The sequence below is a fragment of the Salvelinus fontinalis genome, chromosome 14 (assembly GCF_029448725.1).
Source record: "Salvelinus fontinalis isolate EN_2023a chromosome 14, ASM2944872v1, whole genome shotgun sequence".
NCBI lineage: Eukaryota > Metazoa > Chordata > Actinopteri > Salmoniformes > Salmonidae > Salvelinus > Salvelinus fontinalis.
The window spans coordinates 41,676,740-41,702,716 of NC_074678.1; the positions used below are offsets into that span (position 1 = coordinate 41,676,740).

Genomic DNA, 25,977 nt, shown 5'->3' on the forward strand with positions numbered 1-25,977 from the left:
AAACATGGCACAAAACACTTTACATGTTGCGATAATATTTTTGGGACGTCACAACTCTGACTATCTAATTGAAGTTGACGTTTAAAATGGTTAGGGTTAGGTAACGGTTGTGGGTAAGGGTTTAGGGTAGCGATGTCCCAAGGATCCCGGACAGCACTAACCTTTTCAGTTGTTTTGATAAATAGCATGACAAAAACCAAGCCACAGTGTATATGTTTGGTTATGGCCAATTTGATTGCTATTGTTAGGCAGTTGTCAGGCCTGTCTCTTGTTAGTTACGGTATCATCAATCACACTACACTGAGGTTGAGCATTTACTTCCTGAAAAATAGCTGTCAGTTCTGGACCCAAACACATAATATTACACTTTATCATAATATCTGAGTGTGTTTTCTCTGTATTCTGGAGGTATATACACACCTGTTCTGAGAGGATACAAGCTTCGCTACCAGCCCAAAAACGCATTACAAAGCAGGGAAGAATGAAGACAGTAAAGCAGTCAGAACAGGTTCAATCTTAATCTATGGAAAGTGAAAAAGACCCTTGTATGTGAGGTAATTCCCCCCACTCCCCTCTCTCCTTCTGACTTTTTTGGGAGTGGTATGGGGGACAGATGTGAGAGAGCACTGGCCAATGGTGAGCAAAGGGGGGATGGATTGGACTGCTCTCTGGGTGTCTCTTCTTTAAAACTCCTGTGCTCTGTCTAACTTACAATCCTCATATGACTGGGTATAGGGACAGGAGCAGGCTTCCAACCAGCATCATCCACACCTGAGAACACTCAAAGACTCTGTAGCTGTCCCATTTTGAAAATAAACACATTTTCCTCTTGACTTGACACTATAATACAGAGAGAAAGAAGTCCTCCAAGTTTGTGATTGTGAGAGGGACACCATGTGGGACTTTACAGAGATGACACTACTCCTGTCTTTCCTGGTGGCAGTGGCAGTGGCTCAAGGTACGTCAAGTTAATGTCCTCACAATGGCATGTTTATTTGAATGAATGATTGATTGCTATAAATTAGCCTACATAAATCAGAGTTTTCAAATAAATCTACTTTTTAAGTGTGAACTGTGTTTTAGGATGTTGGTTAATCTATCCCACAAAAAGTAACTTACATTAATTTGTGCACCTATCAGCAGAATATTTTCCACACATTTTTTATAATATATGACACTGTGTTTGTATCATTGCCTTTGTTTGGGATGCCATTTAACTGTCACTGTGGTAAGCAATGTCGTTAGTCAAATGAGAGATGAGAGAAGTCCATAAGAGCCAATTCAACCCTGCACCCTGAACAGCTTCATCATTCTGACACTCTGTCAATGATCCACCGTCTCTAGTAGCGCACTCTTGGTTTCTACAGTATATGAGGAAAATAGTGACAGCTCTCACTCTTCGATTTGGTGTTTATGGTAATTCAATACGTGCACAGATGTCTGTCCCCCTGAACTTTAGAAGGTGAGAAAATAGCCTGTCCCAGTGGATGTCAGTGTTGGACCAACAGTGGTCCTTTATTAAAGGCTTGGACATACCAATGCTGCTTTTCGACTGTAACACCGGTGTTACATTAGTGAATACGCCCTTATGTGAAACTAGGGACATTTTGTTTCCATAACTAGGCCTGACAGTGAGGACTTGTGAAGAGCAGAATCAACAACCTCTGCATAATCAAAACAGTAGCTTTGTGAGAAGGTGTTAAAGTTCACAGTAAATATGGTATTGGCACCGACTTTGGCCCTGTATGTAGCTTACTTACATTCTCGGGTTCTTATTTTATTTCTCCTGTGTTTTTGTTCTACTTGACATTTTGATTAAAACAATTCTAGTACGACTGCATTGTTGTGAAAGCCAGCAAGAAAGGCATTTCACTGTACTAGCGCATGTGACAAAAAACAAAAAAAACAGTGAACTATTGTTATGTAAATTCAAGCTGAAAAGTACCAGTGGCCTGGCTTTGGCCCCAATTGAGAGCAGGTCCACCGGAGCCATGACCCAGTGAAACACGGGTGCTGGCCTGTGTAGTTGGAAACAGAAAAGTCTGAGCCTTTTGGGAAAAACACTGGGGTAAATTCTTTATGGAAATGCACCACAATAGCTTTTGCCGGCTGAGAGTACTCAGCACCTCTGAACAGAATGCAAACTGATTTTACAGTTGAGTAGAATTGTGAAAATGTCAGCAGTCAGACATCCACCAGCGGGTGGTCCCTAAAACACAGCGCTCCGAACGATCGGCAGACAAACAGCAGATCAACATTCAGTGTGCTGTGTGTGGTCTTTTAGGTGTTAGTGGTTTGATCCTACTGTAGCACCATAGGGATGCTGTCTGTCCCTGCAGGGTTACCCCACCTCTGGAGGTGTTAATCATGTGGTGTTAAGTCATCAGAACGCTCATTTTATTAACACGCTGTCATGTTAATGAGAAGCAGATGGATGTTTGGGGCTTGCTCTGGTCTAGTGGTAACACATGTTTCTCTGACGTTGATTGTACAACGTCCTTGTGGCTGTAGACTAGTTACAGTATACAGTAAGGCCTGGATTCAATCCGGACCGAGGAAAATTTACATTGAAAGGTCATTGCCGATGAAGCCTACATATGCAGCGTTTACCGAGAATGCAGTCTCCGCGATCGGATTGAAGCTAGCCTTAAATCTGTTATAATGGATGGATAGCCCTGGAATTATTTTAGAATTCAGTGCATGTACAGTCTTGTCTGTACAGAAAAAGTCTCACACTAACTAGGTGTTTGATAGAATGGACAGTGACGAATTCACTCGCCTCAAAACATTAATCAGTAGCTGCAGACTCCTCGTGGGACTCAATCTGCACTCACCAAGAAAACAAGTAACAACTTTTCCTTTTAATTTCCCCTCCTGATGCCTCTATCTCACCTTCCCCCCATCATTCTCTTCATCACGCTCAGCGTTCAGAGATTTATGACCTGTTTCTCTATTCAAGGAGACAGCTGCTCTGCTCCTGGATGCTCGGCGCTACTGAGGTGCCGAGACGGAACACTGTGACTGACATTACTCAGTCAGTCAGGCTAAACCTAGTCCTAGGTCTTAGTGGAGTGTTTTATATAGCCAAATGCCAAGAAGGCTGCCTGTAATGAACTGTAATGTTCCGTGGCCGTGCCAGTCTCGAGATAGAGGTGGAGGAGGGCCAACTGGGACCATGAAGAAGCCGTCTCAGAACTCCAAAATCAATGTTGTCCTGTGCTAATCGGCCTCATTCAGAGGGACTAGCTAATTCTCCAGATGCTGGCCACAGACTGACTGGAGAGCAGTGGTCCAGCTAAACCAGTCACCAGGGAATCTAGCCCATTGACTTTAATGAGAAAGGGAGGGAGAAGAAAGGGATCAAAGTAAGTCCCTTGTATTCCCATCAATCGTCACATCAAGGCCCTTCAAATTAAATGACTCCGGTTTCTCTCCTACCATTTGATCATGCTGATGTCTGCGTTTAAGGAGCTATGTGCACTAGCATTACTTTCTGAGACATAGGAATATGCTAAGGCTCAAGAAGCAGTTATTTCTCAAGCTCCTGTATAGCCATTGTAGAAGCATAGACAAGCACTTGCAGACATACTGTATTACTGGGAAAATACCATTGAGGCCATTAGATGTTGTTTTTTATAGCTCGAATTAGGACATTTAGTACGGTAGAATAAGTTGACGTGAAGAACACAAAGCCTCTGTTATCCTTTTTTAAATCCCCACAAATGTTGTGGTTGATTTGCATCATTAGTTAATGTCAGGGGGAAAACTGTGTTCAGGATAATGGACAACAGATGCTGCTGACCAATAATCAATCAGTGGCTCCCCAACCAGCCCTGCAGCCAAGAGGGAGTGAGTGAGTGGAGTGGAGTGGAGTGAGAGAGGGAGCGAAAGAGAGCAGACCATCTGATTCTTCCACTACAGTACATCTCAGCCAGAGTATGGGCCAAAGAAACAAAACAGCTTCCACATGTTTACAAGGCCATGGCATAAACACACACATCAAAAACCCTTACTTTCTGTTCTGGGCAATCATTTATGTCCATTAATCCATACTGGACGGCAGAATTAACTTTTCAGCCCAATGGTTTGCCACAAACCCTTTTCTAAATAAAATTATTTTGGACAAATACCTCCTTATTACCTAAATCCAAATAAGGCCAGGCTCTGTAACAGATGTTTCCAGGGCTCTAACGCTTCACTGCACACGCCTGTTATTACACTTAACTGTGGGGCTGAGGCATGGCAAAGCTGCATCAACACTGTGTGGAGAGACGCTCAGCGTTCAGCCCAACGCTCATCCGCCACTCCATCCAAGCCATTTCATAACACAGAAAAGTGTTTTTACATTTTATTCTTGTAAAGGCTCTGGAATATTTTAAACAACCTCCAGACCTGCTGAAAAGCCTGTGTCTCTGCCAACACACATCTGTCTGGGCTGCCTGTAATCTGACTGAAGTCTTTCTCTGGGTATCAAACTTCACAAACATATACTTACTTTTATTTTCTTGCAACTTTTTATTAGCATGAGGCAATGGCCAAGTGTGCATGCTGCTCTGTTGAGGAAAACACCAAGCCGAGCTGCTGAGAAGGCAACAGGAGAATGCCCTTTAGAAGGCCCTGCAGTATTAATAGATGGTTTTGTCCTTGTGTACCCTTCATCTAAAGCACAGTCACCACATTAAAAGCAGCTTTATGACATGAATGGGAGAATGGTGAACACACCTCAAATAGCACCGCTCCCAGAATAAGGAGCAGAGGCCAGTAGGTACAACAACGCCAGGCATACCAGACATTGGCACCAGAATGGCCAAGCCAAGGCAGTTCTGGTGCAGTGGGTTGCCAGCATTACAGAGCCAATGCTGGGGCTGGAAAAGAAATTCCAATACCCAGTTGAGAGTCTCCCTCCATGACTAATAGAACATTGCCTGGTATTCAGCTTTATTAAGTTAAGCTAGCCTGTGTGTCTATATTAAGGGGGAGAAAGAGGGTCTCTTAATAGATACAGAAACATACTTGGTGCCGTTGTTAATGTATTGTTTCCATTACATGGGACTATACTTTGACCTTTTCCAGTATCTTCTTACTGGGTTGGTGTTTTACGAGGGTCGTGGCGGGGTAGGAGAGAGGCCTCTATTAGGGAAGGTTAACCAGGAGTATAGACCTCAAACAGAGGAGAAAATCCGGTTAAGTTTAATTGTGTTTCCTCACACATTAGTGTGTTTTAACACATTTTAGATGAAGTAAAGCCACTCCCGTACCATTATCATGAAACAGCGCAGATTAAATCACTGGCTTTTTAAATTCACATATAAAGTGTTAACAAGGCACTCAAAGGAACGTTAACTAGTCAAAGTCAACCACTGGTGCCGAGGCCAGTGCACTTAGACACCTGCCATAGCTGAATACAGAACATAGGGGGGCCCTTTGATCAAATATGAATTCCTACATAAAATGCCCTAATGCCATTATGTACCTCATACAACTACTCTTGTAATCTTCTAACGGTTGAGGTTGCATTATGAAACATCTTGAAGTGGTAAGGGTAAGCAATGTGTCCCTGTTGGAGTAGCCACAGCCTGTGATAGTGCAGTTCTCTGTGCAGTAGATTGTTACATCAAAACCCTGCTCCTTCCAACAAAAAAACAAAACAATATCTGTTTCTAATTTCCAAAAGCAGGAAGTAGAATAGGTCCAAACCCACACAATTAACTAACAATGGCAGTGGTACTTACATACAATCCCTGTAACAAACTGCTCCATCAAGCCACAGCCACAGCAGTGACTGCAACCCACACATCTTTAAACTCGAATCAAATCAATGTTCATGTAATGCGACAAGGTCACTTGGATGTGTGTCCAAACCCAACACGTATCCACTCATTAATGTTGGAGTTGTTTTCCTCCACAGTTCATCTAGTAATGATTAGGAAAGCTACAGAGAGAGAAAGAGAAACTGTTAGAGGTAGTTTGAGGCATAGGCATTCACATCTGCGCTGCAGAGGTTGTGGAGAGACATTTGTTTCTATTTATCCAGTCATTCCATCATGTCAATGAAGGAAAACTAATATCAAATATGAAAACCCCTGTCTATGATCTACAGTATCACGCTAGATATGAAAAGCCGACCTTGCATTGACTGCAGCCCATTGCTTTCATGTTACAGATACACCTGCAGTATGTAGGCCTATGAGCGCAGCAGTCAGTCTGGTTTAACCAGGCTGCAAAGACTGACCTGGAACTTACTGTACGTAATATAACTTGTAAGACAAGCCATTCACTGGGGTGGCCAGCATACTGTGAAAAAATGCTCAAAAGCCATCAAATTGCGGGGCCTCCCGGGTGGCGCAGTGGTCTAGGGCACTGCATCGCAGCGCATTTGTGGCCTGCTGGAGGTCATTTTGCAGGGCTCTGGCAGTGCTCCTCCTGCTCAAAGGCGGAGGTAGCGGTCCTGCTGCTGGGTTGTTGCCCTCCTACGGCCTCCTCCACGTCTCCTGATGTACTGGCCTGTCTCCTGGTAGCGCCTCCATGCTCTGGACACTACGCTGACAGACACAGCAAACCTTCTTGCCACAGCTCGCATTGATGTGCCATCCTGGATGAGCTGCACTACCTAAGCCACTTGTGTGGGTTGTAGACTCCGTCTCATGCTACCACTAGAGTGAAAGCACCGCCAGCATTCAAAAGTGACCAAAACATCAGCCAGGAAGCATAGGAACTGAGAAGTGGTCTGTGGTCACCACCTGCAGAATCACTTCTTTATTGGGGGTGTCTTGCTAATTACCTATAATTTCCACCTTTTGTCTATTCCATTTGCACAACAGCATGTGAAATTTATTGTCAATCAGTGTTGCTTCCTAAGTGGACAGTTTGATTTCACAGAAGTGTGATTGACTTGGAGTTACATTGTGTTGTTTAAGTGTTCCCTTTATTTTTTTGAGCAGTGTATATACTTTAAGTAAATATCTGCAGTCAATTTATGCAATTTGTTAGGAGATAAAGAAGATCGTGCTCTTCATTTCACCTGTCACATAATTTTTCATTATGAAGTTTACTGGTAGTCCCCAGTCACATGGTGTTTGTTTAGAAGCACAACGACAAGAGACTGGAGCCTTGTGAGTTACTCACTGTTGTGCAGCATGTGCCAGGTGATCTAGTTACAGTATAGAATTCACAACTAAATGTTTGCCAGCTAGATATCTTATAACTATTAAGCTAACAGTCTAAAATGTGCTAAATGCTCTGCAGTTGTGCATTTGGTTTGCTAATTTTGTAGCTAGTTAGCTACCTAGCTAAGTGGTTAGCGTCAGCAGAGAATCCCTTCCTAGATCAAGAGCCTTAATGGCTAATACTTGTTTTGTGTGTGCAGCAAACGGTGAGTAGCATTTTTTTCGTTACTTGTATAACTTTATGAGTTGGGATGTCTGTCCCGCAAATACTTTAAGTCAGAGACTGTATAAAATGTTCGTAATGCGCTCATTAGCATTTAGTTAGCATTCTCTATTGGATTATACATGTACTTGTTAGCATTGGTCATCTTCGAATTACAAAGGATCAGGGGGGTTTGAAACGAGCGCCCCTTGTGTTCAGTGCCGGTATTACCGAATATCCCGGTATGGCACAAGGTATGACAATCTGGATACCACCCAAGACTAACACACACACACACACACACACAAACACACACACAAACACACACACATCCACACACACATCTACACACACACACACACACACACACACACACACACACACACACACACACACACACACACACACACACACACACACACACCCCCTTCCTTTATTATACTTATGCTAAAATATTTATTCTATTCTACTGAGACATTTACTTTATGTTCATATTCTTATATTTTATTATTTATTATTGTTGTTGCATTGTTGAGAAGGAACCTGCAAGTAAGCATTATGTTGCATCGAGTATACCATGTGTATCTCGTACATACGACTAATAAAACTCAAAATTTGCTTAAACCCTAGATCCCAATCCGAGCACTCCGTTCCACCACCTCTGTTCTCTTGACCATCCCAACCCTACGTGAGGGCAGCTCCCACTGAGCCCAGTCAAAGCTCTTCTCTGTCCTGGCATCGCAGTAGTGGAACAAGCTTCCCCCTAAAGTGAGAACAGCGGAGTTCCTGCCAATCTTTTAAAACGTCTGAAACCCTACCTCTTTGAAGAGCATCTTAAATAACTCTCACGGAAATGCAAATGTAAATCTGGATGGAGCTTTTCCAGACTGATTGCTGACATTTCCCTAGCTTGCAGGGGCGGTAAAATAGAGTCCGGCTTGTCTTTGTTTTCTGGAAACCCAGACACCCCAGGGGCAGTGTACCGAGATCGGGTAACCCACCCCAAGACTACCCTATGGCCTTCAACCACGGCTTGCGGAGTGAGACGTAGACATTCCTCTCACATTCACAGACACTCAGATAACCTGAGAACATGCCGATCACCCACTATTCAGACATGTAGCTCCGCAAACTAGAAAACCGTCATGCTTCCGCCCCCATAAATCTGGTTCTCCCTGTTGTAAAACGTGGTGGATCCATTGAACAGAGCTCCTGAGGTCACTGTTACAGTGTTACAGTATGGTAGTGGTGCAGGTAAGGTTGGTGGTCATGATGTAATGGTGTATTCATGGTGTGGTTTTCCCCCTCCAGGACCCATCTGGAACAGCTCTCTGTTTAAGAAGTGGAACCAGACAGAAAGGAGCAGGAAGCTGGCCTACAACACACTGACCGAGCCACAGCAGACCACAGGTGAGTGAGCTCAATCCTAATGCCACCTGGTTTACCAATAGAACCTGAGAGGGAAGAAAACTCACACAACACTGTCTTCTGCGCCAGACAGAAGGGTTTTCCCGCTTTGATGTACTGAAACTCCTAGACTTTACACACCCATGGTAAGAGCAGAAAATTGACTGTTAATATGTACAGTTTTATAACATACTAGTAACATTAACATACAACCTATCAGAGTTAGGGGTCAAGTCCAATTTTTAGCAAAGGCCAAGGGTGAGACACCACAAGGGTTTCCCCCAATTTATCAACTGAGTTTGAATTGATTTCCAGAAAGGAAATGACCTGCCTGTATTGTGTAATTAATGTTCAGTTCCAACTAGACATTCACATTCCATTATGCTTAGATTCAGTCTTGTTTCTTTGATTGAGCAGTCTGGTGAAAAGACAATGGTGTTAACTTGTCAGGATCATAGCAGAGCAAAAACAATTGCATGGAAATAAGAGTCTATTTTATATTCACAAGTTCAGTTTAACTATTTATTACAAAGTAAGTACAGGAAATTAAAACTAAGTACCTAATGTCACCACAGGGATTACAATGCACTGGATTTTGATAACTTTGCAAGTGTTTTTAATTGAACAAAGAGACTAGAGAGGTCACTAGGTCTGTGTTGAGATTGTCTACCTACAACAGCACAGAGAACACATCCTGATAATGTCCCTCAATAGATCACCTCACTTCACTCTTGATCGATCCCAAGGGTCTCGTTCCAATGAAGCAATCTATTATTCAGAGAAAGAAAAATCCATGGTATGTTGCTAATGGAATGTAGTGAGGTTGTTTCTTCACATCTTTGGAAATCCTCAGAGCTGAACATGTGGCAGACAAAAGCTAGACAGCGTGCCTCTATCCCTCCTCATCTGACTGCCTGAGTTGAGGCCGCAGGGCTTGGAATGAGTTTGGTCAACGCAGGCTCCCCTGGGTGACTCAACTCAGCAGAAAATGGCAGTAGCAGACTCTTCTCTTAAACGTTGTGACCCGTATCTCCCTGTCTTTGTCTCCCTCTGCATGTATGGCAGGTGTGACTGAATGGACGTCCTGGTTCAACATCGACCATCCAGGGGGGAATGGAGACTACGAGCGGTTAGAGGCCATCCGGTTCTACTACAGGGAGAGGGTGTGTGCCCGGCCGGTGACCATGGAGGCCCGCACCACAGACTGGGTAGCAGCAGCAGAGACTGGAGAGGTGACCCACTCCAGCCTGGAGAAGGGCTTCTGGTGCATCAACAAGGAGCAGCCCTACGGACGCATCTGCTCCAACTACCACGTCCGCTTCCAGTGCCCACCAGGTACCCACAGACCACCATACTCCCTTCACGTGGGTTACAAGGGCCACTTAACACAGTAGCAGATGCATGGCTTATGGACACTAATGATCTGTTTGTCTTTTACCAAACTGTGAAAGAACTGTGCTTGTACATAGTTAAGTAACAGTTATTTTTGCAAACTTCAGGCCAGCTTACTTGAGTCCATTCTACCCATTCGATCTCAATGTGGAGAACTCACTCACCCTTGTCACTCTGTCTTGTTTCTGTGTGTCCAGTTCAGGCCTACTGGACAGACTGGGCCGCCTGGGGAACCTGCTCTGCTACAGCCTGTAATGACGTGGGCATCCAGGTGCGCAAGAGGAAGTGTATGAGCATCCAGCCCCTGCCCCTGCTGCTGGTGCCCCCATGCCAGGGCCACCACACAGAGAGGAGGGAGTGTGCCACCCCGCCATGCGAAGGTACCCTCCCAACACAACCTATACATAGACCTACAGCAGGGGTGTCAAACTCATTCCATGGAGGGCAGAGCGTCTGCTGATTTTTGGTTTCTCCTTTCAATGTGTCCAGTTAAGACCTAGACAACCAGGTGAGGAGAGTTCCTAACTACTGTAATCAGTGACTTTCAATCATGTACAAGGGAGGAATGAAAACCCGCAGACACTCGGCCCTTCGTGGAAGGAGTTTGACACGTGACAGTACAGTATACCATGCCAAACTTTAACATCAAGCAGATCATTATCATGGACCTTTCACCTAATTCATCCTCTGCCAAGACACATTCAGCTGATCAGAGTCATCACTGACATGAAGACAATCAGTATCATTCAACTGTAGCCAACAGATCTGAGATGTAGCATTAGGTACATTAGCCGTTCGGTTGTTTAATAAGTACAGAGACTACGCCCACAGTAGAGCTTTTGGCAGCAGTATAGTTTCCCATACATAAAAGCCTTTTCTCTCTAGGTGTCACATGTTTCCTAACTTCTCCCGAAAATATGCTTCTTTCAATTATCTGTCACTGTCGTAAACACACCTTTTGATGTTTTTAAAGCTCCAAGGGCTTTGATCAGGAGGAGGCTGTCACTGTGCACTTTCCTCCCTAAGGGGAATCAGTAGCAGCACTGTCTCTGCTCTATCCCATAGAGAGGAGGAAACTACCTGGCACGTAACACTTTCATCAGTTGACCAGTAGCCTGGCAAAAGTCCTGTGATAATACTTTTACAATGCATCTTTCCTTCCTCCTTAAAGCTTCAGTTACAGTTCAGTTACAGTTCTGGATCATCTGGATCATTAATGTTTACTTTCTGTTATATGACTAGCCAAGTGGATTCATTGGAGTCCATGGGGAGCATGCTCGGTGACCTGTGGCAAGGGTCGCAGGATCAGGAGGAGGACCTGTGTGAGAACCTCTGTAACAGTGCAGTGTGTGGGACGAGCGGCGGAAATCCAGAAATGTGGGAAAAATCCATGCCCACGTAAGTTGTAAATCTAAAGAGACAGAGAATATGTCTGTGAAATCAAAATAGCAATTCTAATCTAATGTGTAAAAGTATACTGAATGCATTGTGTGTGGGTGTTTATGTGTATGTCTGTGTATCTGCAGCCAATTGTAATCGCGAGTGTCCCAAAGGTCGGCCCAGTGAGGACTGCAGTCGCTGTGTGTGTGAGGGCCACGTGCTCCAGGGAGAGGTCCTCAGTATGTCCGGTGTCCCTGTAGCGGGGGCCAGGATAGTGCTGGCCAGCCAGCCCAAGATCATCCACGCCCGCACTGACGCCAAAGGCCTCTTCAGACTCCCAGGGGTCTGCTCCAGCTCCCCCACCCAGCTCTACATTCACAAGGAGAAGTTTGCCCCTGTTACCGCCTCCACGTCCAGCAACAGCACTGGGTCATCCTGGGTACGGGCGGTCCTAAAGTCTGCAGGCGAGTCACGCTTAATAACATTAACAAACAAAAGCCCAATGATAAAGTATGTTCTCTATGTACTTACTACTGGGTTGAGCCAATCAGTCTGTCTGTATAACCATCCAACCACTAGAGTCAAACTAGGGGAAGGACGTATAAATCAATCTGGACCACTGGAGAACAGTCTGAAGTAGTTCAAAGCATTACACGATATATACAAAAGTATATGGACAACCCTTCAAATGAGTGGATTTGGCTATTTCAGTCACACTCATTGCTGACAGGTGTATAAAATTGAGCACACAGCCATGCAATATTCATAGACAAACATTGGCAGTAGAATGGCTTTACTGAAGAACTCAGTGACTTTCAATTTAGCACCGTCATAGGTTGCCACCTTTCCAACAAGTCAGTTCGTCAAATTTCTGCCCTGCTAGAGCTGACCAGGTCAACTGTAAGTGCAGTTACTGTGAAGTGGAAACGTCTAGGAGCAACAACGGCTCAGTCGCGAAGTGGTAGGCCACACAAGCTCACAGAACGAGACCGCAGAGTGCTGTAGTGTGTACAAATCGTCTGTCCTTGGTTGCAACACTCACTACCGAGTTCCAAACTGCCTCTGGAGACAACGTCAGCACAATAATTGTTTGTCGGGAGTTTCATGAAGTGGGTTTTCATGGCTGAGCAGCCGCTCACAAGCCTAAGATCACCATGTGCAACGCAAAGCGTTGGCTGGAGTGGTGTCAAGCTCGCTGCCATTGGACTCTGGAGCAGTGGAAACATTCTCTGGAGTGATGAATCACGCTTCACCATCTGGCATTCCGACGGACAAATTTGGGTTTGCCGGATGCCAGGAGAACGCTACCTGCCCTAATGTATAGTGCCAACTGTAAAGTTTGGTGGCAGAGGAATAATGGTCTGGGGCTGTTTTTCATGGTTCAGGCTAGGCCCCTTAGTTCCAGTGAAGGGAAATATTAACTCTACTCTACAATGACATTTTAGATGATTCTGTGCTTCCAACTTTGTGACAACAGTTTGAGGATGGCCGTTTCCTGTTTCAGCATGACAATGCCCCCATACACAAAGTGAGGTCCATATAGAAATGGTTTGTAGAAATTGGTGTGGAAGAACTTGACTGGCCTACACAGAGCCCTGACCTCAACCCCATCGAACAGCTTTGGGATAAATTGGAACGTCGACTGCGAGCCAGGCCTCATCACCCAACATCAGTGCCCGACCTCACTAATGCTCTTGTGGCTGAATGGAAGCAAGTTCCTGCAGCAATGTTCCAACATCTAGTGGAAAGCCTTTCCAGAAGAATGGAGGCTGTTATAGTAGCAAAGGGGGGACCAACTCCATATTAATGACCATGATTTTGGAATGAGATGTTCGATGAGCAGGTGTCCTCGTACTTTTGGTCATGTAGTGTATATACAGTGAGGCCTGGAATTATTGGATCCATTGATTAAATATGAGCGAAAAATACTGTAAAATAAATATTGCAAATGTTTGCCAAACAAAAAACAATGATTGCAAAGTTAAACAAACCACAAAACTTTTTGCAAAAAGACCACTTCTAACAATTTCCATTAAACATTTTACAAAAACATATTAACTTGAAAAACTGTGCAAATGCAAAGTTTGATAACAGAATGACTGTACCAACAGCACAAATGATCATTCTGTTACCAAACAATGCAGTGTTGTTCAAGTAAATGTGTTTCTGTAAAAAATAAAATCTGGAAACTATTAAAGGTAGTCCTTGTGCATAGAGTTGTATGGTTTGTTTAACTTCTTACGGCTGACATCGGCTGAGATCCTGTTAACGGGATCAACTTGACAACAGCCAGTGAAAGTGCAGGGCGCCAAATTCAAACAACAGAAATCTCATAATTAAAATTTCTCAAACATACAAGTATTTTACACTATTTTAAAGATAAACTTGTTGTTAATCCCACCACAGTGTCCGATTTTAAAAAGGCTTTACGACGAAAGCACACCATCTGATTATGTTAGGGCAGTGCCTAGTCACAGAAAAACACAGCCATTTTTCCAGCCAAAGAGAGGAGTCACAAAAAGCAGAAATAGAGATAAAATGAATCACTAACCTTTGATGATCTTCATCAGATGACACTCATAGGACTTCATGTTACACAATACATGTATGTTTTGTTCGATAAAGTTCATATTTATATCCAAAAATCTTAGTTTACATTGGCGCGTTATGTCCAGTAATGTTTTGCCTCCAAAACATCCGGTGATTTTGCAGAGAGCCACATCAATTTACAGAAATACTCATAATAAACATTGATAAAAGATACAAGTATTATACATGGAACTTTAGATACACTTCTCCTTAATGCAACCGCTGTGTCAGATTTTAAAAAATACATTACGGAAAAAGCACACCATGCTATAATCTGAGTACAGCGCTCAGAGACCAAAACAAGCCATACAGATATCTGCCATGTTGTGGAGTCAACAGAAGTCAGAAATAGCATTATAAATATTTACTTACCTTTGATGGTCTTCATCAGAATGCACTCCCAGGAATTCCAGTTCCACAATAAATGTTTGTTTTGTTCGATAACGTCCATAATTTATGTCCAAATATATCCTTTTTGTTCACGCGTTTAGTTCAAAAATCCAAATTCATGACACGCAGGCCAGACGAAAAGTAAAAAAAATCCATTACAGTTCGTAGAAACATGTCAAACGATGTATAGAATCTTTAGGATGTTTTTAACATAAATCTTCAATAATGTTTCAACCGGAGAATTCCTTGTCTGTAGAAATGCGATGGAACGCAGCTAACTCTCAAGGGGGCGCGCCTGAGTGAGCTCGTGGCACTCTGCCAGACCCCTGACTCAATCAGCTCCCATTCCCCCCTCCTTCACAGTAGAAGCATCAAACAAGGTTCTAAAGACTGTTGACATCTAGTGGAAGCCTTAGGAAGTGCAATATGACCCCATAGACACTGTATATTAGATAGGCAAACTTATTTCCCACTTCCTGGTTGGATTTTTTCTCAGGTTTTTGCCTGCCATATGAGTTCTGTTTTACTCACAGACATCATTCAAACAGTTTTAGAAACTTCAGAGTGTTTACTATCCAAATATACTAATAATATGCATATCTTAGCTTCTGGGACTGAGTAGCAGGCAGTTTACTCTGGGCACCTTATTCATCTAAGCTACTCAATACTGCCCCCAGCCATAAAAAGTTAACTTTGCAATCATTGTTTTTTTATTTGACAAACATTTTAAAGTGAAAAATCTGAGTCTCAGCATCACTCCATAACCGTGGAATTGCCTTGAGCTATATTGCATGCTCATTTCAATTTTTTGAAATTAATTTATTTTATATTAATACAATTGCTAAGAGAAAGATTTTGTTTAACAGGTAATAAAGTAGTATTGAGTAGTACTCTAAATGATCGGCTATGAAAAGCCAACTGACATTTACTCCTGAGGTGCTGACTTGCTGCACCCTCGACAACTACTGTGAATATTATTATTTTACCATGCTGGTCATTTATGAACATTTGAACATCTTGGCCATGTTCTGTTATAATCTCATCCGGCACAGCCAGAAGAGGACTGGCCACCCCTCATAGCCTGGTTCCTCTCTAGGTTTCTTCCTAGGTTTTGGCCTTTCTAGGGAGTTGTTCCTAGCCACCGTGCTTCTACACCTGCATTGCTTGCTGTTTGGGGTTTTAGGCTGGGTTTCTGTACAGCACTTTGAGATATCAGCTGATGTAAGAAGGGCTATATAAATACATTTGATTTGATTTGATAAAAAAATCTCTCAAAATGATAGGGGTCAAAATGATTGGCTCCCCTGTTTTCAATACTCCAGCACCCTACCCTTGCGAGGATAACGACACTGAGACTTTTCCTAAAATGTTTCATGAGTTGGAGAACACAGTGGGAGGGATCTCAGACTATTCCTCCATACAGAATCTTTCCAGATACTTGATGTCCTTCGTCTGCCCTCTTCAATTCAAACCACAGGTCCGGAAACTGAGATGGTCATTGCAAAATGTTTATTTTGAGGGTCAATTAACAATTTCTTTGTGGAATTTTAGGTTTTTGGGGTTATTGCCTTGTTGGAAGATTAACTTGTGGCCAAGTTTCAGCCTCCCCTTGTTTAGGTCAACGGGCATCATGAACTTTACTCTGTACCAGGACATTTGAGCCAAAAACCTGGTTGCCTCTGCCAGGAGGCTGAAAATTGGCCGCAAGTGAATCTTTTAGCAAGACAATACCCAAAGTACACATCAAAATCCACAAAGATATTGATATTTGACCACAAAATCAACATTTTGCAATGGCCATCTCATTCTCCAGACTTGAGCCCCATTGAAAACCTGCGGTATCAAATTGTATTAGTCACATACACCGAATACAACAGGTGTAGACCTTACAGTGAAATGCTTACTTACGAGCCCCTAACTGACAGTGCAGTTTAAAAAAAAACATATAAGAGATAAAAGTAACAAGTAATTAAAGAGCAGCAGTAAAAAATAACAATATATACAGGGGGCTCGTAAGAGTCAATGTGCGGGGGCACCGGTTAGTTGAGGTAGTATGTACATGTAGGTAGAGTTTCATTAAAGTGACTATGCATAGATGACAACAGAGAGTGGGAGTGATGTGGGGGGGGCAATGTGAATAGTCTCGGTAGCCATTTGGCTAGATGTTCAGGAGTCTTATGGCTTGGGGATAGAAGCTGTTTAGAAGCCTCTTGGACCTAGACTTGGCGCTCCGGTACCGCTTGCCGTGTGGTAGCAGAGAGAACCGTGTATGACTAGGGTGGCTGGAGTCTTTGACAATGTGTGATGCAACCAGTCAGGATGCTCTCTGGTGCAGCTGTAGAACCTTTTAAGGATCTAAGAACCCATGCCAAATCTTTTCAGTCTCCTGAGGGGGAATAGGTTTTGTCGTTCCCGCTTCAAGAACGTCATGGTGTTCTTTGATCATGTAAGTTTGTTGGTGATGTGTACACCAAGGAACTTGAAACTCTCAACCTGCTCCACTGCAGCCCAATCGATGAGAATGGGGGTGTGCTCGGTCCTCTTTTTCCTGTAGTTCACAATAATTTCCTTTGTCTTGATCACGTTGAGGAACAGGTTGTTGTCCTGGCACCACATGGCCAGGTCTCTGATCAGGTCTCTGATCAGGTCTCTGATCAGGCCTACCACCGTTGTGTCATCGGCAAATTTAATGATGGTGTTGGAGTCGTGCAGTCATGAGTGAACAGGGAGTACAGGAGGGGGCTGAGCACGCACCCCTGAGGGGCCCCTGTGTTGAGGATCAGCGTGGCGGATGTGTTGTTACCTACACTTACCACCTGGGGGCGGCCCGTCAGGAAGTCCAGGATCCAGTTGCAGAGGGAGGTGTTTAGTCTCAGGGTCCTTAGCGATGAGCTTTGAGGGCACTATGGTGTTGAACGCTGAGCTGTAGTCAATGAACAGCATTCTCACATAGGAGTTCCTTTTGTCCAGGTGGGAAAGTGCAGTGTGGAGTGCAATAAAGACTGCATCATCTGTGGGTTTGTTGGGGCGGTATGGAAATTGAGTGGGTCTAGGGTTTCTGGGAATTGAAGATGGCTGTCCATAAGTGCAGATCAAGGATCTGGAAGGAATCTGTATGAAGGAATGGTCTAAGATCCCTCTCAATATGTTCTCCAATTTCATTAAACATTGTTACAACTGCTGATGTAAAAAGGGCTTTATAAAATACATTTGATTGATTAACATTTGATTGAAAAGGCTCAGTTTTGTTATTCTCGCAATGGGAGAGTGCTACACTATTGAAAACGAAGATTATGATTTTTTTTTATTACTTGTTAAACAAAATATTTGTAAAAATCTATGTTTTTGAGCACACAATATAGTTCAGTATTTGTATTTATTTTATACATTATTTTTTGCTCATTTTTATCAAGGGATCCAATAATTTCGGACCTCGCTGTTTGTGGAAACTAAATAAACACAGGTGCAGTTACAGGGGCAGTATTTAAACCATAATCACACACCAATCATTTTTCATAAGTACGGAGACCAACAAGAGTTTAAACTGTAGGCCTGGTTAAGTTTTATGGAATCATGATGCCTCAGTGGTACCATTCTCAACAGTTTCGGAGCCAGGTTTTTAAGGATTTGTTTCCTACTGCTCTGCAGAGAAGCCATATGTTGTAAAGCACCCGGAGGACAAAGTGCGCTACGAGGGACAGCGTGTGATGTTGTGCTGCAAGGCAACAGGGTCGCCCATGCCTGACAAATACTACTGGTAAGATAATGCATTTACTTTTAAATTCTGGAAAAATCATCCAAGTTTTATTTTAATCATGGCTAGATGCCATTAGCTTATTAGAATGTTCTGTTTAACTTTTTAATGGCATGTTCTCCTTTCCAGGTACCACAATGGGACCCTAATGGATAGGAATGTGTTTAAATACGAAGAGGATCTGCTGTTGAGAGGCCTGAAGCCAGAGCAGACTGGACATTACTACTGTAAAGCCAGCAGCCAAACAGGCAGCAGCAAGTCTTCGCAGGCATTCCTCACTGTTATCGGTATGTATAGACCTTATCCATCAAATCCTATACTAACTGTACCTATACTGTACTTGTAGAAATGAACAGTATGGGAAGGATGCTGGAGTAAACTGAATGAGAAAGATTTTAAAAATATAAAAAAACTTCAGCAAATTTGACTGTATCAGTTACAACTAAAAAATAAATACACCCAAGGAAAATAAGATCATTAAATATCAAGGGCCACAGAATCTGGCAGCACGTGGAGCAGTAAGGTTTTATTATGTTTACATTGGTCGAAAGCAGCCTTGTCTAAACAAATATTCTTTACCGAGAGATTCTAGACACAGTAAAAACCCAAATCCCAGTTCTCCAGAGCTCCCCGTATTGAAGTGAAATCCAAGATTGACAATAAATCCTGGTCCTTTTGTTTGCCAAGTCAGAGAAGTATACGTTTCCACATCCGTGCGGGATAGATACACATTGTGCATATTCCCCAGTTGCTTGTTAGCCACGATATAGATTGACAAATAGGGTTTGCGGAGGAGTGTGCTAAAGCAATCAGCCCCGGGCTACAGCCTGAGAGATCTGGCCCTGTGACTAGACAACAACACCTGGAACATCAAGGCTCTTAGTGGAGAATGATGAACCTGCTTCACACTACCAGCCCGATGTGGTTCCCTTCACTAGGGAACAATAGGCTACACTCCATTCAATTCAATTCATTCATATTAAAAAGACAGGACTACAGATGTGGGGTTTTCATTTGAACTTTCCTGAAATATAGGAAATGTCAAACTTGTAGTGTATTTGAGGTTTAAAAAAGCTTCTTAAGTTTGTAATTTCCACTTTGAAATGTCAGACTTGATTTTCTATTACGAAAAATGTATTAACACCTACAAAGATGTCCATTAATTATAATCCACGTAATTCATATATTTTATTGCTGCAAAATTATTTTCCTGCTGTAGCAAACTGTCTCAATTTAAGATCTTACATCTGTACCATTTTCTTATCGTTTCTTTTAGCTGTTGTAATTTTAATTCGTTTTTGAAAGAACGCAAAGGGACCAGGGAAGGAAATTACACATTGGGCTAATCAGACTATTCCATCTGTCTGCAATAATCTTCTTATTTGGAGGATGGGGAGTTTAACAGGAACACTGGAGCGTATACTCAGCCATGATGTCATGCACATTAATCATTTTGCCAACATTTGGGTAAACAAAAATCTTTTCTTTCCAATTTCCATCTGGATGGTTGGTGAACAAATGTTCTCCCGATGTTCACATCTAATTACCCCATTATGAATGATTTGTAGTGCAACTTGGCTAGTCATGGTTGTCGCTCAGCATGTGGACAGAGGGAACGTGTGTTTAAGTGAACACTTTACATTGCGTATCCTTTACCATGTAGTTACCTTCATTGTACCTTGATAACCACAATGCAATTAACCAGCATGACATAACCACCATATACCTATAAGTACAACACTACTCTTTATCCCACCAATAATAAAGGAGACCTCTAAATGTTGTTCATATTACCATAGTTACAGGTATTGTTATTGCATACTAATTACACTAATGCTCCCTATGAAAATGAAATTCTAGGTAATTACATGTTAATGTGAAGTGTGACAGAGTGGGCCATTTGCATCTGTTTTTTGTATGAAATAAGTGAATGAGTAAATGTACTCCTATATGCGCATATGCATGTATGTTTACAGCCATAAAACATAAGTGTATTCTCATTGCTGACTCTATGTGTTGTGTATTCCACAGCTAAAGGCACACCGGCATGCAACCCCACTCCTGAGAACCACCTCATCCGACTGCCCGTGGACTGTGTTCAGCCTGGGACGGACTCCAAGTTATACAACGCCGGCCGCTGCCCCCACAACAAGTGTGCAGGCTCCCTGGACTTCGACCTGCGCTGCAGGGATGGAGGTGGCTACTGCTGTGGGGTCCAGAAGATGGAGAGCCGGGTAATAGACTGTGGGAGCTACAGCCTGCCCATCAAGGCTGTAACTGAGTGTGGCTGCCAGAAGTGTGTAGTGCCCAAGGTGCTGGTACGTGGCAGGGTGGTCACAGCAGACAACGATGAACCACTGCGTTTTGGGCACATGTACATTGGCAAGGAGAGAGTAGGCACCACAGGGTACAAAGGAGGCTTCACACTCAATATAACCCCAGACACAGAGAGGCTGGTAGTCAACTTTGTGGATCCCACGCAGAAGTTCATTGACACTCCTAAGGTGTTTATCTTCGACAGGAGAGGGGGGTATGTTTACCATGACGTGAAGGTGATGAGAAAGCAGGAACCTATTGATATCAATGCTGGAGAGACAAATACCATTGACTTAACAGATTTTAAAGGGGAGGACCCTATTGGACAGATCGTCATACCTCCAAATTCTTTCCACAAGAATAATGGGGAGGTGTACAAAGGTACAGTGAAAGCCAGTGTCACCTTCATTGACCCCAGGAACATCACCACAGCTGCTGCAGCTCCTGGTGACCTCAACTTTGTGGACGATGAGGGTGACATGCTTCCACTGAGGACATATGGGATGTTTTCTGTTGACTTCAGAGATGAGGCGAACCAGGAAGTCCTGGGGGCTGGAGCGGTCCAAGTACTCCTAGACACGCAGCATGTCAAAATGCAAGCTCACATTCCCAAAATGAAACTGTGGTCCCTCAACCCAGACACAGGCATCTGGGAGGAGGAGAGTGACTTTCACTACACTCAGGCCACATCTGGTGGTAATGGGAGGAGCAAGCGAGAGGAGCGTACTTTCCTCATAGGTAACATGGAAATCAGGGAGCGCCGACTTTTCAACCTGGACGTGCCTGAGAACCGCCGCTGCTACGTAAAAGTGCGGGCGTACATGAATGACAAGTTCCTGAACACTGAGCAGCTGGAAGGTGTGGTCATCAGCCTGATAAACCTGGAGCCCAAGCCTGGCTTCTCCTCTAACCCCAGAGCATGGGGTCGCTTTGACAGTGTGATAACCGGACCCAATGGAGCTTGCCTGCCAGCCTTCTGTGATGCCCAGGTGCCTGATGCTTACACAGCTTATGTCACAGGAATTATGGGTGGTGAAGAGCTGGAGGCAGCTCCCTCAACCCCCAAGATGAACCCAAACATCATTGGAGTGTCTCAGCCATACTTAGACAAGATAGACTACCAGCGATCAGACCACGATGATCCAGCTCTCAAGAAAACAGCCTTCAGAATCAACTTGGCAAAACCCAACCCCAACAATGTGGAAGAGACCAATGGACCAATATACCCTTATCAGAGTTTAATAGACTGTGAAAATGCTGGAGTCGATGCAAACCACTTCCGATTCTTCAGAGTGGAAAAGGACAAATACGAATACAATGTTGTGCCCTTCCAAGAGAACGACTTAACATCGTGGACGGGTGACTACCACTCCTGGTGGCCCAACCCTCAGGAGTTCAGGGCTTGCTACATCAAGGTCAAGATCCAGGGGCAAAAGGAGGTCATGATAAGGTCACAGAACCATGGAGGCACCCACCCTGAGACCGCAGGTCAGCTGTACGGTATAAGAGACATCCGCAGCACCCGTGACATGCATGTGGCCAACACCTCCGCAGCTTGCCTCGAGTTCAAGTGCAGTGGCATGCTCTTCGACCAAGCCGCAGTCGACAGGTCCCTCATATCAGTCCTCCCACAGGGCAACTGTCGGAGAGTGGACATCAACAGCCTGCTAAAGGAGTACCTGACCAAGCACCCCCCTACCTCACCGAACAACGAGTCCCATGCCTTCAACATGCTGGGCCCTGTCGACCCCTTGGGGCACAACTATGGCATTTACACGGTCACAGACCAGAACCCTAGGGTGGCAAAAGAGATCGCCATCGGACGCTGCTTTGACGGTACCTCTGACGGGTTCTCCAGGGAGATGAAGTCAGACACTGGAGTTGCTCTGACCTTCAGCTGCCCAGAAAGGACTGTGACCAGGGAGAGTCTCTTCCAACGCCTCCAGACGAACCCCAGTCAGACTCTTTCTCAGATGGCCCGGGACATGCGGGAGGCGCAGGGGCTGCAGGTTCGGGGAAGGTCCTCCCGGGTGGTGACCTACCCCTCTGGGTCCAGCAGCCGCAGATCCAGCTCCTCTACAAGGAGGAGATCCGTGATGCGGGCACAGGACAGGCAGTAGATCTGCCGTTAAGTGAGTTACAAGTTTTCGTTGAGCCACAGAATGAAAATGGTTAGTGAGTGTAAAGTTTTCCTAACACCTTTCAATCTACTCTTAGGTCTTTGGGTTGGAAATAAAGAAGATGGCGTCCCCACAACCAAATAATTAAATGTCAGGTTGGGTCAGCTTGGTGATGTTGGATGTGAACTTTCTCTGAACAGCACGGTACCCTATTGAAACAGTAACCATTCCGGCAAAACCACACGGAGGAGAGAAATTAAGACATGTATTTTCTCTGAAACTTACTTGAAGGGTTTGGCAATAAATATCAGTATTCATTTTCTTATTTGAGAAGAATTACATTTCTTTAGCTTTCATCAGTCCAGCAAAGGACATGAATTTAATTGGCGTTAATAGGCTTTTATGAAGGAAACGACAAAATCAATTTCTGAGAAATCAAGTTTATATTTGGATTTGTAGCGTTCCACATTAACCATTGTGGCCGTCTTTTCTGATGTCTATGATTGCATGAGTTACAACCAACTGTAAAAGCCAGTCTAAATGCTAAACACTTCCTAATTGGCCAAAGCTTTCCATTGTACTCATGAGTCCCTCAAAATCAGAGGAATATCAGGTCCTAGTGATCCAGTCTGTTTGTAACAGACAGTGGGCCCCTTTTCTAGAAACCAGGAAGTATTCTCTACCAAGAAGAGGCCTATTTAAGATGCATTGGGGTGCAAGGAATTATCGCGTCCGTGGAACAGAGAATGCTTTTTAGTACCCTTGTTTCTAGGTTTAAAAAAATAAATAATGTTTAGCATGTCACATTGCCAACTGCGATCCAGACAAACTTTACTGTAACTTAACTACAACATGCATCAGGACCCTAGCCAAGACAAGCATCCCTTAACAAAACGGATCTCACCAGTAGACTAAACAGAGCCTGCGGTATGGGACCTGGGAGAAGAGATTGTGAGGCATGACACAATTACCTTCAGCCCTCACTTCCCACAAAGTCCCCAAGTACTCATCCAACACAACTCTCTGTCTGTTCTTCAACATCCCTTGTACGTTACTGTCAGGAATGTAAAAAACAAAACAAATAAACAACAGACATGAAAACCCTATTTATACATAGCAGAGAATTAGCTAGACTAATTCTGAGGCAGTATTGTTGTTTGGTGTGGGGGGATGTCTGTCTTTGTCTCATGAAGTGCAATAGCTATATTCCATTTTGACTTGAGAGCCCTTGCAAATCATCATGTGACAAGCCAATATACTGCACACTCTGCAGCACTTTACTGCTGGTAAATAGGGTAAATCCTTCAGTATACAGTGCATTCGGAAAGTTTTCAGACCTCTTGACTTTTTCCACATTTTGTTACGTTACAGCCTTATTCTAAAATTGATTAAATAAAAAATGTTCCTCATCAATCTACACACAATACCTCATAATGACAAAGCAAAAAACGTTTTTTTGGAAATCGCCATAGATTTGCAAATGTATTAAAAATAAAAAACATACCTTATTTACATAAGTATTCAGACTCTTTGCGTTGAGACTCGAAATTGAGCTCAGGTGCATCCTGTTTCCATTGATCATCCTTCAGATGTTTCTACAACTTGGAGTCCACCTGTGGTAAATTTTATTGATTGGACATGATTTGGAAAGGCACACACTTGTCTATTTAAAGTCCCACAGTTGACAGTGCATGTCAGAGCAAAAACCAAACCATGAGGTTGAAGGAATTGTCCATAGAGCTCCGAGACAGGACTGTGTCGAGGCACAGATCTGGGGAAGGGTACCAAAAATGTTATGCAGCATTGAAGGTCCCCAAGAACATGGCCTCCATCAATCTTAAATGGTTCCTCTGTGAAGATGGGAGAACCTTCCAGAAGGACAACCATCTTCACCAATCAGGCTTTTATGGTAGAGTGGCCAGATGGAAGCCACTCCTCAGTAAAAGGCACATGACAGCCCGCTTGGAGTTTGCCAAAAGGCACCTAAAGGACTCTCAGACCATGAGAAACAAGATTCGCTTGTCTGATGAAACCAAGATTGAACACTTTGGCCTGAATGCCAAGCATCACATCTGGAAGAAACCTGTCACCATCCCTACAGTGAAGCATGGTTGTGGCAGCATCATGCTGTGGGGATGTTTTTCAGCTGCAGGGACTTGGAGACTAGTCAGGATCGAGTAAAAGATGAACGGAGCAAAGTACAAAAAGATCCTTGATGAAAACCTGCTCCAGTGCGCTCAGGACCTTCCAACAGAACAACGACCCTAAGCACACATCCTAGACAACACAGGAGTGGCTTTGGGACATGTCTCTGAATGTCCTTGTGTGGCCCAGCCAGAGCCTGGACTTGAACCCGATCGAACATCTCTGGAGAGAACTGAAAATAGCTATGCAGCTACGCTCCCCATCCAACCTGACAGAGCTTGAGAGGATCTGCAGAGAAGAATGGGAGAAACTCCCCAAGTCTGTTGAAGCACCTTAGGCAGGGATTACAAAGTACTGAGTGAAGGGTCTGAATACTTATGTAAATATGATATCAGTTTTTTTTGTAATATATTTACCAACATTTCCAAAAAACAGTTTTTGCTTTGTCATTATGGGGTACTGTGTGTAGATTGATGAGGCGAAACAAACAATTTAATACATTTTAGAATAAGGTTGTAACGTAACAAAATGTGGAAAAAGTCAAGGGTTCTGAATACTTTTCAAATGCACTGTACTTAAGCAATAAGGCCTGAGGTGGTGTGGTATGGTATATGGCCAATATACCAGGGCCAGGGCTGTTCTTATGCGCAACGCAGAGTGCCTGAATACAGCCCTTAGCCGTGGTATATTGGCAATATACCACAAACCCCTGATGTCCCTTATTGCTATTATAAACTGGTTACCAAGGTACTGTAATTAGAGCATTAAAAATACAAACCCGCGATATAGTCTGATATACCACGGCTTTCAGCCAATCAGCAATCAGGGCTCGAACCCCCCAGTTTATAATAAGGATATTTATAAGGGAGCTTGTAGAGGATTCCTTTGCATTACAGTGAATAACCATAATTCAAATGTTAGGTCATCGTTTTACATAGTCTGTGTCAAGTATACTTCTGCAATCTGCTCTGATAACTTTTTCATATCTTGCTGCATGACTCATAAACTTTTAGCATTAATTGTACAATCATATTTTCAGCTACAGAGAACACAGTACCTTTCCAGAGGGAAAAACACATCTCAACTGTACTGTTTTCCAATAGCAACTAAACAACA

The 25,977-nt window shown here is 43.6% G+C and overlaps 2 protein-coding genes across 2 annotated transcripts in view; one reads left to right on the top strand and one right to left on the bottom strand.

Annotated features, from left to right (window-relative positions):
• Positions 1–25,977, bottom strand: part of si:ch211-212d10.2 (uncharacterized protein LOC557710 homolog) — a 46,639-nt gene that overhangs the window by 14,315 nt on the left and 6,347 nt on the right. The gene's annotated exons all lie outside the window — the stretch shown is intronic.
• On the top strand, positions 647–25,371 carry LOC129810873 (cartilage intermediate layer protein 1-like). Its single transcript, XM_055861837.1, has 10 exons — positions 647–958; positions 8,680–8,778; positions 9,841–10,110; positions 10,365–10,547; positions 11,410–11,565; positions 11,694–12,011; positions 18,175–18,283; positions 18,410–18,567; positions 20,312–22,728; positions 22,814–25,371. Exons 1-9 carry the CDS (start codon positions 895–897, stop codon positions 22,714–22,716), a joined length of 3,762 nt encoding a protein of 1,253 aa, XP_055717812.1. The 5' UTR covers positions 647–894; the 3' UTR covers positions 22,717–22,728; positions 22,814–25,371.